Here is an 18,681-nt window from a genome sequence, read left to right as displayed (position 1 = left end):
ACATTGTAGCAAAGTTCAGCAGGAGCAAGTCAGCTTCTGGATGCAAACAAGAATTATTTTCCATTCGTGAAAAGCAAGCAGAGATATTGAAAATGGAGGATAACATAAAAAAAAAATTGCAAAAAGTTTTCATAAAAATATTTGTTATTTAACTTTTTTTGCTGCAGGACTCGTCGCCCACAGAAGGTTGTCACAGTTTCTCTGCCAGCTGCCTTACCCAGTTTTGCATCCTGTTTAAGAGGACATGTCTCAGCATCATGAGGGACTCTGTAAGTCACGTCCGATTATCCCAATGACATACTGCATGTATTATAATATATTATAAGCTCTAGATTCTTAAAGGAAACCTAACACCTTGGAAATGCAGTCCAATCTGAAGGCAGCAGGTTATAGAGAAGGAGGAGCCGAGCAGATTGATATATAGTTTTATGGGAAAATATTCTGTATAACTTGTGTTTTATTCATTTAATTTCCTGCTCTTTTTTATGACTACAAGTCCAGTGGGAGGTCCTATCAGTGATTGACAGCATAGTCATTTAACTCCGCCCCCAGCGGACTTCTAAGTATAAAAAGCAGAGATTTAAAATGAATAAATTACAGGTTTTACTGAATATTTTCCCACAAAACTATATATCAATCTGCTCAGTTCCTCCTGCTCTATAACACCGCACCAGCGGCTTACAACCTCGTTAAAGTGACCGCTTCCCCTTAAAGAGCCTCTCTGCTCAAATAAAGTTGCACATTTTTGCAGCTGTTTTTGATTTAAAACGGTTTCCTCGTGACACGTTTGCCGTACAAGACCCTAAAAAACCTGTCTGATAAGGAGCTTCAATGGTGGCCGTATTGCTTGTCACCCAGCTTTCCCAGAAACAGATATAATTGAGAAGCGACCAAAAAGAAACGTTATCAACCTGACATCAAGAGGGTGACGCAAGGAATTATATTTACTGATCATTTTTAAAAAGAAATGCCCTTTAAGTGCTTTAATATAAATATTAAAGGGACACTCCGAGTAAGATTTACACCCTGGTATAAACTGGAAAGGGGGTGGAGCATGACACAGGGATTCAGAGAGCACAACAAGGAGAACCCAACCCTTGCTGTAAACATAACACGGGGTATCGGTTTTGTCCGGAGTGCCCCTTTAAGCCACCCGCCACGTTCGCTTGAAATGTATTGTCTATTTTAGAAGCGTATGGTCTTGACTTTTTTAAATAATACACGTCTGCCTCAGTTTCCATGACAACAGGAATGATTTTCTGTGATTTGCGTGTAGAGAACATGAAAAGTGGGATTATTACAATCAACTGAAGGGCAAGCAATAGGAGACTGACCTTCACAGGAAAATATGTGGCGGAATAAACTAGAAGGCATGTGTGTGATTATAGAACTATAGCTCCGGGCCCTCGGGGCCACTCATAACACCCAGCAGGCTTATAATAAATAATATCATCATACACTGCCAGATGTTACATATAGTGCCCACATAATAGCGCCATACAGTGCCCATACAGTTACCATATAGCGCCCACATAATAGCGCCATACAGTGCCCATACATTTACCATATAGTGCCCACATAATAGCGCCATACCGTGCCCATATATTTACCATATAGTGCCTACATAATTGCACCATACAGTGCCCATATATTTACCATATAGCGCCTACATAATAGGGCATACAGTGCCCATACATTTGCCATATAGTGCCCACATAATAGCGCCATACAGTGCCCATACATTTACCATATAGTGCCCACATAATAGCACCATACCGTGCCCATACATTTACCATATAGTGCCCACATAATAGCACCATACCGTGCCCATACATTTACCATATAGTGCCCACATAATAGCGCCATACCGTGCCCATACATTTACCATATAGTGCCCACATAGTAGCGCCATACAGTGCCCATACATTTACCATATAGTGCCCATATAATAGCGCCATACAATGCGCATACATTTACCATATAGTGCCCATATAATAGCGTCATACAGTGCCCATATATTTACCATATAGTGCCCACATAATTGCACCATACAGTGCCCATATATTTACCATATAGTGGCTACATAATAGGGCCATACAGTGCCCATATATTTACCATATAGTGCCCACATAATAGCACCATACAGTGCCCATATATTTACCATATAGTGCCCACATAATTGCACCATACAGTGCCCATATATTTACCATATAGTGCCTACATAATAGGGCCATACAGTGCCCATATATTTACCATATAGTGCCCACATAATAGCACCATACAGTGCCCATATATTTACCATATAGTGCCTACATAATAGCGCCATACAGTGCCCATACATTTGACATATAGTGCCCACATAAAAGCACCTTACAGTGCCCATATATTTACCATATAGTGCCCATACATTTACCATATAGGGCCCACATAATAGTGCCACACAGTGCCCATACATTTGCCATATAGTGCCCACATAATAGCGCCATACAGTGCCCATACATTTACCATATAGTGCCCACATAATAGCGCCATACAGTGCGCATACATTTACCATATAGTGCCCATATAATAGCGCCATACAGTGCCCATATATTTACCATATAGTGCCCACATAATAGCACCATACAGTGCCCATATATTTACCATATAGTGGCTACATAATAGGGCCATACAGTGCCCATATATTTACCATATAGTGCCCACATAATAGCACCATACAGTGCCCATACATTTACCATATAGTGGCTACATAATAGGGCCATACAGTGCCCATATATTTACCATATAGTGCCCACATAATAGCGCCATACCGTGCCCATACATTTACCATATAGTGCCCATAAAACAGCACCATACAGTGCCCATACATTTACCATATAGTGCCCACATAATAGCGCCATACCGTGCCCATACATTTACCATATAGTGCCCACATAGTAGCGCCATATAGTGCCCATACATTTACCATACAGTGCCTACATAAAATTGCCATACATTGAACAGATAACAGTACCATGTAGTGCTATATAAACCATACAGCACAGTATTTATATAATAGTACCTGTATAATACTGCCATACAGTGAACACAGTGCCCACATAATGCACCCATATAGTGCTGTGTCATACAGTGCCCTCATAGTACAGTATATAATAGTGCTATACAGTGAACACAATAGAGTACCATATGGCGCCCACATGTACAGTTCCTTTGAGTTAATGACATACAATAAACACATAACAGGTCCACATAGTACTGCCATATCGTTCCTGAGAATCCAAGAGTAATTGCCTCTTTTGCCCCTGTTATTCAGTCCAGTTTGGCAGGCACCATTGGATCCGTGGGGCAGTTTTCTGCTGCTACTGATTTTGAGTTACACGGATCCTATTGCTCCATTCACATCCAAAGCTGTTTTCAAATTTCTTCTGGCTTTTGGTGACCAGAGAGCAGTACATTGTGATTGATTAGATGTCTTCTCCATTTACTTCCAAAGCTGCGTGCACAATCTGCCTGTCTCCTGTTAGCAGAGAGCAGCGCACTGTGGGAATTTTAATCTGTTCTTCTCCATTCACATACAAAGTTTTGTTCAAAAGTCTGCAGTTTTTTTCTATTACCGCTGAGCAGTGCTTTGTTCTTGATGTCGTCTTCTCCATTCACATCCGAAGCTGCATTCAGAATTCCTATTAGCACAGTGCATTGTATTACAATTGTGTGTGTTTTTTACATGCAGTTGTCAGTAGGTTGTATTTGTCTTCATGAGCATCCTCAGCTCGTGTTCACACTGGAACCTTCGTCCCCCCCTCAGGTGCTGACCCACCTACGTGTCATGTCCCACATTGGCATTGGGCTCCTCATAGGATTACTCTATCTTGGGATCGGGAACGAGGCTAAGAAGGTCCTGAGTAACTCCGGCTTCCTGTTCTTCTCCATGCTCTTCCTGATGTTCGCAGCTCTCATGCCAACAGTCCTCACGTGTGAGTATCAGCCGGCGTGTCGCATCACGGGTACCACATGATTAGACTGCAGACTAGAAAGGATGGCAATGTATTAGGATACACAATACTGTGAGAGGCACAAGTCAAGAGGATGGTCACGGAATGATCACAGCAGCAGCAGAGGAGTGTGCTGACCTTGTAGGAGGCAGTGACCTGTTCATCCATGATGTAAGGAGGAAAATGGAAACAGGTTACTGGTTACAGACTACAAATTACATAGTGGAAGGAGTAGGGTCCCCCAGCAGCACAGAGTACTTCAGCAGAGGAGTGTGCTGACCTTGTAGGAGGCAGTGACCTGTTCATCCATGATGTAAGGAGGAAATGGAAACAGGTTACCGGTTACAGACTACAAATTACATAGTGGAAGGAGTAGGGTCCCCCAGCAGCACAGAGTACTTCAGCAGAGGAGTGTGCTGACCTTGTAGGAGGCAGTGACCTGTCCATGTCTGTGATGATGTTAATGAGAACAGGACTGACAGTGTCCTGATGTGAGGAGGTAGATGAGGACAAGTGGAAGCATGCCCCAGATTAAAAGTTACCAAGGGCAAGGAGTATGGTCCCACAGGAGCACAGAGTACTTCAGCAGAGGAGTGTGCTGACCTTGTAGGAGGCAGTGACCTGTCCACTTCTGTGATGATGTTAATGAGAACAGGACTGACAGTGTCCTGATGTGAGGAGGGGGGTGAGAATAAGTGGAAGGATGCCCCAGATTAAAAGTTACCATGGGCAAGGAGTAGGTACCCCAGCAGCACAGAGTACTTCAGCAGATGAGTGTGCTGACCTTGTAGGAGGCAGTGACCTTGATGTCAGAACGGGGGCAGTATGTGAGGAGGGGAACTGAAACAAGTTAGGTTACAGAATAAGAATAACGTAGTGGAAGGAACGGGACACACAGCAGCACAGAGTCCTTAAGCAGAGGAGTGTGCTGATCTTGTAGGAGGCAGTGACCTGTCCATGTCTGTGATGATGTTAGTGAGGACAGGGCTGACAGTGCCATGATGTGATAAGTGGAATGAAGATAAGTGGAAAGAGGTCACAGATTGACAGTTATGCAAGGCAAGGAGCAGGGTCCCCCAGGAGCACAGAGCACTTCAGCAGAGGAGTGTGCTGACCTTGTAGGAGGCAGTGACCTGTTTGCTCATATGAGGATGTTGGTCAGTACAGGGCAGCATGTCACAGGGCCAGTGATGTGAGGAGGGGAATGGTGACAAGTAGGAGGTGACATGCTTAGGAGGGAGTTGAAGACAAGTGCGAGGTGGTCACAGATTGAACATTAGTGGAAGACACAGTCCTCCAGCAGCACAGAGTGTTTTAGGAGTGTGCTGATTCATGTGTGGTGGGCAGTATTCTGTCCACTCATATGATGATGTTAGTGTGGGATGGAGAATGCCCGTTAGGTAGTGGAAGGAGCAGGGTCCCCCAGCAGCACAGAGTATTTCAGGAAATGAATGCACAATGTATGCACCACAGAGACTGGCAGGGTTACAGCCTGAACTAAGTGATGAATATTACTCTGTCCTCCATTCCTGTGCAGTTCCTCTCGAGATGGGAGTATTTCTTAGAGAACATCTCAACTACTGGTACAGTCTGAAGGCGTACTACCTAGCCAAGACGATGGCTGACGTCCCCTTCCAGGTAACCTGCTGAGGACAGGATTGCTACGTTGTTGCATCCTCTTCTATCCTTGATAATTACCATCATCTGCTTCTGGCACCCAGCTTTTCCAGACTCCCGAATGGCATATCTGTTATTGGGTACTGGGCATGCACCGCTGACTACCTTAGGCTCATGTTCCATTCAGGACTCATAGGATTGGTTATGGCGGCCATATTGATTGTCACCCAACTTTCCCAGGAACATATATAAAACCTTATATCTTTTTTAAACTTTCTTCTTTTTTTTTTCAATCATCCCTGTTACGTACTGACCGCATCCTCTCTTTTCAGATCATGTTCCCGGTGGCGTACTGCAGCATCGTGTACTGGATGACATCACAGCCGCCGGACGCCCTGAGATTTGTCCTGTTCTCGGCCCTTGGAACGATGACATCACTAGTGGCTCAGTCTTTAGGGCTTCTGATTGGGGCAGCTTCAAACTCCCTACAGGTAAGGCCCGATAATACCGCCGAATGACGCACTCAGCTCTGCTACATCTGAAAGGTCTAGTGTAATAACAATATAAATGATTTGCTCAGTCAAGAAACCTTTTGCACCCACTGATGGACCCCTCGCCCCTACAGGTGGCCACATTTGTGGGTCCGGTGACGGCGATCCCAGTTCTGCTGTTCTCTGGGTTCTTTGTCAGCTTTGACACCATTCCCAGCTACCTCCAGTGGATGTCCTACATGTCGTACGTCAGGTATGGTGGCAAGAATGTGACTCGTTTGTGTCTCTCTTTTATGGCGCCAACCTATCCCACCACGTTGTGCACAGAACATATCCTTTAGCTTTTGTTGGCATGGAGATAAGCGGCGCCATGGTAGACGCTTATCATGACCTCCTTATTGAAATAAACATCTGACTTCATGCATATGGGAGAGTCGGGCCTCGTAGGAATCCAATTAACCTATCGGTATTTTCTGGGAGGAAACCTGAGCACCTGGAAGAAATCCACACGAAAACACGCAAACAAGAACATACAAAGTCCACATGAAAGTCACTCCTGGGCCAATATGAATCCAAGGCTCCAAGGCCAATCACCGAGAAGTCTCAGGATGAGAAAAACATGGTGGCATAAAAGTAAATGGAGCTGAGTTGCAGTACCACAGGCAACCTGTGGACAGGTGTGGCGCTGTTTCTGGACAGCAGCCATGATTTTTCAATTCTCAAACAACCCCCTCAAAGGGGATGTGCCATTACAATAACTTATCCAGAAGACACAGGACTAGGCTACATTCACATGGCCGTGGTGTTTTGCGGATCTGCAAAACACGGATACTGGCCCATGTGGGTTCCGCAATTTGCGAACCGCACATACCGCCACTATCATAGAAAGTGGTGCTCCACGTGTTCCGCAAAATTGCGGAACAGATGCGGTCTCTTTCATACAGCCCAAGTGTCAGGTCGGCGGAGGTCCGTCTGCTGGGGCCCCTGCTGATCACAAGAACGGGGGTCGCTGTTCCCTCAATGGACTGGAGCACAACAGGGGTCATTTATTAAGACCGCCATTTTTCGGCAGTCTTTTATGTTCCTTTTTCGCTGGTGTTGCTGCCGGAACATGCGTAATTTATGATGCCACGGGCATTTAAAAAGTTTCAAAAATGGAGTTGTGCAACAAGTTTTTGCCAGAAAGAGGAGTAAAACTGTTCATGAATGACCCCCAATGGCGGTTTTGATTCTCCCTGCCCTACCGGAGGATGTGCCTGGTTTATGACTAGTGATGAACGGCATAGGCAATATTAGAATTTGCGACATTTCGCAAATTTTTGGCTGAATATTAGCCATAAATTCGCAAATTCGAGAATTTGTGATCTCCAGTCATTGTTTAATTGATTGCGAAAATCGGTAATGTAATATATTGGCGATAAATTCACGATTAGAATATTCAACACTATTCGCGAATACGAATATATAGCACTATATTCAAAATATCAGCAAATTCTCTAAGTGGCGATATTTGCGATTAAAATTTGTGATTTGAATATTCGCGCTCAACACTATTTATGACGAGGTGGGTGTCCAGCAGTCCATGTCCCTGGAGGCGAAAATTACCCCCGCTAACTGAGTGGAGTATTTTTCCGCCAATATTTATGCCCGCTTCCAAAATTGTCACATGGGTGTTTAAAAAATTGCAACAAAAAAACCACAACCAACATCGCCAGAAATAGGCATAGTGCTGTTCGTAAATAACCCCCAATGAGCAGTGATAAGCAGTTCGCAGTGTTCGCCCGCGAACACATGCGGGCTGCCATCTTGACTCACCCGCCCGGAACGGTGCGCGTGTATTGCGGATCCGCAAATGCGGTCCGCAATACGGTAACTGGCATCACGCGTTCGTGTGAACGAGCCCTTAGGGTGAGAGGGGTTCTCTGTAAGGAGTTAATTGACCAATTAGACCCACAGTCTTTTAACAGCGAAACAGCAATAGAATACTGGCTCCGTAAACAGCAGCTTGTTGACGGTTGCTATAAAGCAACATAAAATAGTAAAAATTTACATATCCAGCTCCCAGGGAGCATTGCTCTAAGTACTGCCACCCCTTGGATCTCCCCAAGTAGAATGAGTGCTTTCCAAAGGACTATACGCTATTTCTGTGATGGCTAACCTCTGGCACACCAGCTGTGGTAAAACTACAACTCCCAAGATGCACACTTGCTTGGCTATTCTTAGAACTCCACAGTAATAAATGGAGCATGCTGGGAGTCATAGTTTCACCACAGCTGGAGTGTTGGAGGTTAGGCATCACGGCCTATGTTAACCCCAGGTGAAGCTCCACCTCAGCCCCAACCTAGAAATCTTCCGTTCTTCCCTCTTCCTAGATTAACAGAATATGTTTCCTTAACAGATACGGATTTGAGGGAGTCATTTTATCTATTTACGGCCTGGACAGAGAAGACCTGCACTGCGACAAAGATGAAACCTGCCACTTCCAGAAGTCAGAAGCCATATTAAAGGAACTAGACGTAGAAAATGCCAAGCTGTACTTAGACTTTATCATCCTCGGAGTTTTCTTCGTCACCCTGCGCCTCATAGCCTATTTCGTACTTCGATACAAAATCCGGGCAGAGAGGTAAAGGCCAAGCCACGAAGGAAGGTTAGTTTGATGCATGGGAGCATTCCTCTGAAGATCATTATGATACTGCTCTACTAGGGAGATGCCACCAGACCCAACTTTGCCGAACCTTGTTGGGTTTTGTTGACTTGTTGGGTGATCCTCTCAAGTACTCTGGGGATATTTTTCTCCCTCTGGCTATTGGTTTATTATAAACTTTCTAGATTTAACTAGGAAGAAACAGAAGGGAAATCTAGAGAATCAAGAGTTGACTACTCAAGTATTCCATGGAGGAGACGGAAGGAGAGACATCTTCATCCTATAGTATTGACGTAGAATGACCTTGCAGCTAATGACTATGTCATGGGAGGGGTATTTTGTCACTTGGAATTTTTTGGATCCCTTAAGACCTCATCATCTCGGATGTTCTAAATTTCAATGGCTTTCCAAAAGGTACAACTAATTTTGACAATCCATGTCAACAGAATCCGTCACCAAGAAGAACCCCTTTAAATAAGGCCATCTGTAAGGTACCTAGTGAGTACAGTAGTACAAATTAAATTAAAGTGGCAATTGGGGGAGGGGGGGGGGTCGTAATGGAACATAGCTCATGTGCTAACACCATTTCAACTGGTTACTAGAGTCATATAAAAGTGGTTCCTGCTCCTCAGGGGTGGGGAGATGTTATTCTGTACTTTTAGTGGTTCTGCTCTCTAAAGGCTGGAGAACAACACTGACATATAGACTCATGCTTCAGTTCGATCCCCTAAGTAGTGGTCCTGACACGACTTTAAAGGGGACAGATTCCCGTTAACATTTAGCTCAGTTTTACTAGAGTCATATAAAAGTGGTTCCTGCTCCTCATGGGTGGGGAGATGTTATTCTCTACTTTTATTGGTTCTGCTCTATCAAGGCTGGAGAACAACACTGACATATAGACTCATGCTTCAGTTCAATCCCCTAAGGAGTGGTCCTGACACGACTTTAAAGGGGACAGATTCCCGTTAACATTTAGAGCTGGTCTCAGAAGTACTCTTGAAGAACAGCCATGTATCTAAACATAACTTCAGTTCTATGACCTCACCAATGACTTGATTGAGGTCTGAATGTAGCAGGGGAACATGATGTTCACTTGATCCAAGACCTTAATCCTTCAAAACCCAGTCAGTCTAGCCATGCTCTTATTTATAACGATGATATATTCCATGTAAATCCAGACTGTAACCTGAAGATATTCTCCACCAATATTTTTGAAAAAATCTGATTAATATGGCAGAACGAAGTGTAAAAAGATCATGGACCAAATACTACCAAGGCTCCTTCTCAGTTCAACCTTAGCAGTCTGAGACATTCTGGTTACTAGGGAATGACTGTCTAGAAACCCCTTGTAAAAGGTTGTGAAGCAGTGTAGCATGCCATTCCTCATCTATATTAGTAATAAGATTTTTCTAATAAAACTGCAGATGGAGAACCTCCTCCATAGTTGAGGTAGCCATTCTATAGAATGAGATCATACTTTCCTGAATGTAGAATTGACCCACAAAACTCCTTAAGAAGCCCCCATATACCTGTCACATTGTTTATTCCACGCAAACGTACTGGTATTTCTGCTTTCGCTCTCTGGTTTTCTCCATTTTAAGCACAACCTACCTCAACAATATGCACAAGGACATTGAACTCGTTAAAACTCGCAACGCAGAACTATTCCGTAGCTGAATGTATGTAGAGCGCTACCTGCATGTTTATAAAGCAACATGGCCACCATCAAGGCCCTATGGGGTTCAGGTGTCTAGTCCATCAGCAGATATCAAGCTTGAAATGAGCCTCATGGTAAAGAACATATTGCACCGTTTTTCCTCCCCAAATATTGTAGTTCCGACTCAAAACAAAAGGGATGGGACCAGGCGGTCTCAGTACTGCAATATATGTGCACACGTGTGTAATACATGTACCATCACCACACTATGGATACATGATTCCTATATTGTGGCTGTTGAGGACTTTGATGTCCACTGCATCCGATAATATCTTCTAAGAATTATTTTTCATTATTGTTATTTAACAGTTTTATTGCGACATGAACTTAGACTGAGCTAGAAGCCATTCTGTGTCCTTTCACCAAAACATTCCTGGTGATCCGGTTGTGTTTATATTTTGGATCAGCAGAGAACGAATTAATATTTTGTATAGATGAATAAATTTGTACTAAAAACCTGCGCTCCACCCTGACATTATTTACATTTCATCTCATCAATGCATAATTATTGTAGTCAGGCCAGAGTCATATACCAGTGGTGACCATAGTAAACTCCCTTTAATTCAACAGTACTTGGATGGAGTGAGATATTGCACTGATCATAGTTATATTCTGTATTCTACTCCAGAGCTGCACTCACTATTCTGCTGGTGGAGTCACTGTGTACATACATTACATTACTTATCCTGTACTGATCCTGAGTTGCATCCTATATTATACTCCAGAGCTGCACTCACTATTCTGCTGGTCGAGTCACTGTGTACATACATTATATTACTTATCCTGTACTGATCCTGAGTTACATCCTGTATTATACTCCAGAGCTGCACTCACTATTCTGCTGGTGCAGTCACTGTGTACATACATTACATTACTTCTCCTGTACTGATCCTGAGTTACATCCTGTATTATACTGCAGAGCTGCACTCACTATTCTGCTGGTGGAGTCACTGTGTACAGACATTACATTACTTATCCTGTACTAATCCTGAGTTACATCCTGTATTACAGTCCAGAGCTGCACTCACTATTCTGCTGGTGCAGTCACTGTGTACATACATTACTTATCCTGTACTGATCCTGAGTTACATCCTGTATTATACTCCAGAGCTGCACTCACTATTCTGCTGGTGAAGTCTCTGTGTACATACATTACATTACTTATTCTGTACTGATCCTGAGGTACATCCTGTATTATACTCCAGAGCGGCACTCACTATTCTGCTGGTGGAGTCACTGTGTACATACATTACATTACTTATCCTGTACTGATCCTGATTTATATCCTGTATTATACTCCAGAGCTGCACTCACTATTCTGCTGGTGCAGTCACTGTGTACATACATTACTTATCCTGTACTGATCCTGAGTTACATTCTGTATTATACTCCAGAGCTGCACTCACTATTCTGCTGGTGCAGTCACTGTGTACATACATTACATTACTTATCCTGTACTGATCCTGAGTTACATCCTGTATTATACTCCAGAGCTGCACTCACTATTCTGCTGGTGCAGTGACTGTGTACATACATTACTTATCCTGTACTGATCCTGAGTTATATCCTGTATTATACTCAAGAGCTGCACTCACTATTCTGATGGTGGAATCACTGTGTACATACATTACATTACTTATCCTGTACTGATCCTGAGTTACATCCTGTATTACAGTCCAGAGCTGCACTCACTATTCTGCTGGTGCAGTCACTGTGTACATACATTACATTACTTATCCTGTACTGATCCTGAGTTATATCCTGTATTATACTCCAGAGCTGCACTCACTATTCTGCTGGTGCAGTCCCTGTGTACATACATTACATTACTTATCCTGTACTGATCCTGAGTTACATCCTGTATTACAGTCCAGAGCTGCACTCACTATTCTGCTGGTGCAGTCACTGTGTACATTACATTACTTATCTTGTACTGATCCTGAGTTACATCCTGTATTATACTCCAGAGCTGCACTCACTATTCTGCTGGTGCAGTCACTGTGTACATACATTACTTATCCTGTACTAATCCCGGCCTGGCAACTAATCTGAGCTCATCTTTCATATTTCCAGAGCAGATTAAGAGATGAAAGCTGCCCTGTGATTGGTTGCTATGGGCCTCCTGTATGAACACTGGTGGTGTCGGCCATAGCAACCAACTTGTCTCTCCTCACCTGTGTCTGACAGGCGGCTTATTTGAAGGAATTTCTTTGCATAATAAAGCAGAGAGGTGTCACTGATGTGTGGTTTTTAGAAGATTGATGGTGGGGGGTCGTGTGGCCCCCTTTCCTTCGTCTTTCATCTTCTCCATGAATGTAATTGTCCTCTAGTCTATATGGAGACCTCCAAAGTAAAAAAATGGTTTCTGATTTCTATATTCTTGTATAATGAAAAGTTGAAACCTTTAAAGATTTGTTGTGACCGGGTTCTTTCCCATAGATAAGATCTCTGCTTCCTGTCAGTGAACCCATACAGAGGTACTCATGTAGTCCTATTTGCCAACTTTTTGAAAAATTGTGGGTGTTATGACATAAACCCGAGCTATTAATATGTAGGCTACACCTCAAACCTCCTCCAAGCGCCCTTAAATCAGGAGAAGTTACCTATACTGAAAGGTGCTAGGACCCAGACAGTTCAACAAGTCCCAGAACCTAAATCCCAGCACCCTAACAGTTCACTAGACTCCTGACCTCAGCACCCAGGCTGCAACACCCTCACCCTAATATCAAGACCTAAGAACCATAGCTCAGCACCCAGACCACAACACCCTGACCCCAACATCAGGACTCCAGCACCTAGAAACTATTATCCTGACCCCAACACTATGACTCCAGCACCCAGACCACAACACCCTAACTCTTGAACATAGACCTCAGCACCTGGGCTGCAACACCCTGACCCCAACATCAAAACTCCATCATCCAGACAGTTCAGCAAATTCCAGAACCTTGACTCCATCACCCTAATAGTTCACTAGACTCCAGACCTCAGCCCCCAGACTGCAACACCCCAAAATAAGGGCCCAGGTACCCAGACCATGGCAGCCCAACTGCTACACCCTGACCCCAACACTAAGACTCCAGCACCTAGACTGCAACATCCTCACCCTATATCAGAGCTAACAAACCAGACCTCAGCACCCAGACCCCAGCATGAGGGTTCAGGAACCCAGATCATGGCACCCAGACCGCAACACCCTGACCCCAACATTAGGATTCCAGCACCTCGAACCTATCACCGTGACCCCAACACTATGTCTCCAGCACCCAGACCTCAACACCCTGACCCCAACATCAGGACTCCAGCACCCTGACAGTTCAGCAAGTTCCAGAACCTTGACTCCAGCACCCTAATAGTTCACTAGACTCCAGACCTCAGAACCCAGACTGCAACACCCCAACATGAGGGCCCAGGTACCCAGACCATGGCGGTCAGACCGCTACACCCTGACCCCATGTGGACTCCAACACCTAGAATGTATGACCCTGACCCCAACACTATGACTCCAGCACCCAGGCCGCAACACCCTGACCCCAACATGTGGACTCCAACACCTAGAATCTATCACCCTGACCCCAACACTATGACTCCAGCACCCAGGCCGCAACAACCTGACCCCAAAATGTGGACTCCAACACCTAGAACCTTTCACCCTGACCCAAACACTATGACTCTAGCACCAATGCTCTGACCCAAACATCAGGACTCCAGCCCTCAAACCTATAACTCTGACCCCAACACCCAGACCGCAACACCCTAACTCTTGAACCAAGTCCTCAGCACTTGGACAGCAACACCCTGACCCCAACATCTAAACTCCAGCACCCTGACAGTTCAGCAAATCCCAGAACCAAGACTCCAGCACCCTTATAGTTCACACCACTCTGACCCAACATCAGGACTCCAGCATCCAGACCATATGACTCTTACCCCAACACTAAATCTTCGGCACCCACACAGCAACACCTTGACACCTGAACCCCGACCTCAGAACCCAAACTGCAACACCCTCACCCCAAAATCTGGACTCCAGCACCCACAACGTATCACGGTGACTCCAACAATAAGACTCCATGAACCTAGACCTCCTCACATGGGCTGCAACACCATAATTAAAGGAGTTTTCCGGGGGTTTAATATTGATGACCTATCCTCAGGATTGGCGTGGGTCCGACACCCGGCACTGCCGCCGATCACCAGTGTGAGGAAGCTGTGTCAAGCGCTGTTCTTCCTCACAGCTCACCAAGCACAGCGCCATCCATTGTATAGTGGTTGTGCTTGGTATTGCAGCCCAGGACCATTCACTTTAAATGGGACTGAGCTGCACATAGACCATGTGACCGATGAACCTGACATCACCGGCCTAGGAAGAGGCCAAACAGCTGATTGGCCGGGGTACCGGGAGGTGAACCCTTGCCAATCTGATATTGATGACTTATTCTGGAGAATGACCATCAGTATCAAAATCTCAGACAACCCCAATGGAAAATCCCTTTAATGGACAGTTGGTGGTGCGGGACTCAATCGTCTGCCTTTGCCTCTATTGACCGCCATGATTTTGTGGGTTACATCCTAATGGGGTGCATCTACAGTCACCCTCTAAGTGAAATGATTGTGTCCCCCCCCCTCATCTGTCCCACCAGTTCCTCTACGTGGTCGGCCGCTATATGTTGCATGGGGGCCGGCGAGCCCCGCGTTATTGCACGCCCCGGGAGTGGTTTGTTATTTTAAGTCATAAACGCCTTGAAAATAAGCAGACATCTAAAAAATAACGAAGTGCGAACAATAACTGGACGGGGGCCCGAAAGACAGTGTACCAATGTCATCGAGAAATCAGGAAGGGAAAGCCTTAATGAGAAAAGTCAATATTGACCTCAAACCTTTAGTCACCGCGGCAGCGAGAGACGCCACATCTGATAATCGGCTGCCGGCGATGTGATGGAGGCGAGCACAGTGTGTGCGTATACCGTATATACCTCACCGCAGCCAGAGCATCCCTGCTGGAAGGTGGAGATCCGAGCCGCAAAAAAAGTGCGGAAGGGGTCTAGCGCCATGCAGAAATAATTGTGTACAATAAGCCACGCCTCTAATCGCACCCGGGCCCCTTTTCGCCCCTTATTGCCCCAACACAGTAAGAATGTCCCCTTTGTGCCACCTCACAATAGTGATGTCCAGGGGCGTAGTTAAAGGCTCATGGGCCCGGGGGCAGGAGTTCAGCTTTGTGGCCAGGGTCAGGGGAGCACCTAACCTTCCTGCTGCCTAAGGCAAAAATTGGAATGCCCCCCCATACCAAATTCTGGACCTAACCCTTTCCCTCCAGCCAGAGGTGTAACTTGACCTGCATGCACTTTCTATAATACCGGCACAAGGGTGACTGCTACCTCTGCACCCCCTTTAGCTACGCCCCCGGTGATGTCCCTTAGTGCCCCCTAAACAGCAATGATGCCCCTTAGTGTCCCTTTGACATTATGATGCCCCTTTAGTGCCCCTTTGACAGTATGATGCCCCTTTAGTGCCCCTTTGACAGTATGATGCCCCTTTAGTGCCCCCCCTCCTCCTCCTCACCACCGACTCAGAATGATGCCTCAAAGGTCCTCCATCACAGCAGGGTAATCATTTGGTGCCCCTGACACAGTATGATGCCCTTTAGTGCCCCCATTTAGTATGAAGCCCCTAAGTGCACTTGACACAGTATGGTGCCCCTTTAGTGCCCCCTCCCTTACACACACAATTAGTATAATGCTCCAAAATGCCCCCTTCACAGCAGGCTGATCCTTTGGTGCCCCTGACACTGTATGATGCCCCCTTAATGCCCCTGATATAGTATGATTCCCTTTAGTGCCCCTCATTCAGTATGAGGCCCCTAAGTGCCCATGACACAGTATGGTGCCTCCTAATGCCCCTGATATAGTATAATGCCCTTTAGTGCCCCCCATTCAGTATGAAGCCCCTAGGTACCCTTGACACAGTCCGGTCCCCCTTTAGTTCCCCCCACTCAGTATGTTGCCCCAAAATGCCCCATCACAGTATGATGCCCTGTTAGTGCCCCTGACACAGTATGATGCCCTTTAGTGCCCCCATTTAGTATGAAGCCCCTAAGTGCACTTGACCCAGTATGGTGCCCCTTTAGTGCCCCAGATCCCCCCGCCCCCTTACACACACAATTAGTATAATGCTCCAAAATGCCCCCTTCACAGCAGGCTGATCCTTTGGTGCCCCTGACACAGTATGAAGCCCCCTTAAGACGCTCACCTAGTGCCCCCTCACAGTATCTGCTAGCTGTAATTGCAGATCCGCCTGCTGCCACTGGGTGGCGATGCTGACACGCTGATATTTCCTTGACTTTTGGGCGGCTTTGGGGCAGAACTGGTTTCCGCCCGCTTCGTTCTGCCGGATTCTCTATAGAAATGATACAAATTGTTACTTTTAGTTCTATACAGAATTCTCCATTGTTCTTTTAAGGTATTTATCTCATTAATGGCCGATTCTGAGGACCTGGTCCCTGCAGAACGAAGGGGCCTCTTCAGTCTGCGGATTTCGGGGTTCTCCTGTGTCGTACCCCCGCAGATCACATACTGGGAGCCTATGAATATGTCAGAGCGGGTCCCTGCGTCATGCTGCGTCCCCCTCAGGCCCCGCACGAGGCAGCGTCTGATTAGACGTCAGGGGTTAATATCGGCTGCGGACCGAAGGTGTAAGTGTGTGACACAAGTGCGGACTCGTTATCGCCGCGCGGCTCGGAGCCAAGTCACACATTCCTCAGCCAGAATGAGATCGGCCGTGTTTACTCCTTTCTATCTTCTTTATATAGGAGGGTGTAACATTCTGCCATGGCAGGTACCAGCCTTCCCCAACCAGGGGCCCGGCCGGGGGGCCCCTACATGACTCTGTGTGGATAGCATGGAGGGATGCAAGTCCACCAGTGCCACCAGGCGGAGAACTATGCCCTGGCGTATGCCCCCAGTGCCCAAATAACGCTGCCATATTAGTGACACATCTTAGTGATATGCCGCCAAGACCACCCCTTTAAAGGCAAACCCCACCTAAGCCCTAAATAATATGAGTGGACCCCAATCCCTTACCATTCTACAGGAACATGGGTTCTGGAAGCTGAGGTTTGGGGAGCTGTTTGATGGGTCCTTACAATGTTCTTGTTTTGCTGGAGATCACTTAGTGATTCTAAAGGGTCAAAAAAAATCATTTATAAAAAAAATATATATTTTTTTTTTACCTCTAAAAGTTTTTTTGTCCTACCAACAGCCCCTCATATCTCAGCTTCCTGGATACATTTCAGACATGTAGTGAGAGTGGTCACACCTACATTTTTAGGGTCCATCAAAATACAGTCGGCTTCTTTCAGTATAAGGGCGCCTGCACGCAAACTTATTTTTCTTCCTTTCCGTTTTTTTACAGGTCCGTACGCGGAACCATTTATTTCAAGTGGGCTTGAAAAAAAACGGAAATGATTCGGTGTGCATTCAGTGTCTGTATGTCCGTTTCGCCAATAAATTAGAACATGTCCTATTCTTGTCCGTTTTGCGGACAAGGACAGGCATTGTTATGATGGAGCTGCAAAAAAAAAAAAACGCATGCAACACGGACATCTGTGTTTTGCAGACTTCAAAATACATACGGTCGTGTGCATGAGCCCTTACTGTGTCTGTGTAGCTTTTGGCATACAGATGTAGCAGAGTTGAAAGTGCTCACTTTTGTGACTTAAAGGGGTTTCCCAGATTTTTATTATTGATGGCTTGTCCTCGATGTGGGTGGGACTACAGCGCTCTGTCCATTGTGTAGTGCGCAGTGTCGGTTACTGCATTCAGTCCATGGGGTTATACACTTCCAGTGCCGGAGCTGCTGCGGAACAACTGATTGGTGAGGGTGACGGGTATCAGACTCCCGCCAACCTGATCTTAACCATCAGTAACCAGTAAAATCCTAAACTAAAACTCCTCTGCACTTCACCAAAACAGCCACCAGATGGTGCAAGTGAGACTGCACTGGTAATGTACTGTATGCAGTCTAATATACTGTTTCATGAGTTGTCCCAAATGACAAACTCAGCTCTGCTACACCTGTATGTGCATATACAGTAGACACTTGGAATTTTAATTTTACATTAATCTGTGTTGATCTTTAAGGGTCCCAAACCTTTGTGGTCCCCCATAGCATGCCGAATGCAAGGGAAACATAGACAAACAGCACAGCTAGTTGTTCTTC

At 45.6% G+C, this 18,681-nt stretch overlaps 1 protein-coding gene across 2 annotated transcripts in view; it reads left to right on the top strand.

Annotated features, from left to right (window-relative positions):
• The window catches only part of ABCG1 (ATP binding cassette subfamily G member 1), an 85,758-nt gene extending 77,016 nt beyond the window's left edge, over window positions 1–8,742 (top strand). For both annotated transcript variants that reach the window (XM_044286731.1, XM_044286732.1), the window contains 6 exons: window positions 168–269; window positions 3,806–3,974; window positions 5,530–5,630; window positions 5,942–6,100; window positions 6,235–6,353; window positions 8,499–8,742. In XM_044286731.1, the coding sequence (XP_044142666.1) occupies window positions 168–269; window positions 3,806–3,974; window positions 5,530–5,630; window positions 5,942–6,100; window positions 6,235–6,353; window positions 8,499–8,727 (879 nt within the window). In that variant the 3' untranslated portion in view covers window positions 8,728–8,742. The remainder of the gene's footprint in view (window positions 1–167; window positions 270–3,805; window positions 3,975–5,529; window positions 5,631–5,941; window positions 6,101–6,234; window positions 6,354–8,498) is intronic.
• The last annotated feature ends 9,939 nt before the right edge of the window (window positions 8,743–18,681 follow it).

This window comes from Bufo gargarizans, chromosome 3, assembly GCF_014858855.1.
Source record: "Bufo gargarizans isolate SCDJY-AF-19 chromosome 3, ASM1485885v1, whole genome shotgun sequence".
Lineage (NCBI taxonomy): Eukaryota > Metazoa > Chordata > Amphibia > Anura > Bufonidae > Bufo > Bufo gargarizans.
This window is presented reverse-complemented; position numbering and strand designations above follow the sequence as displayed.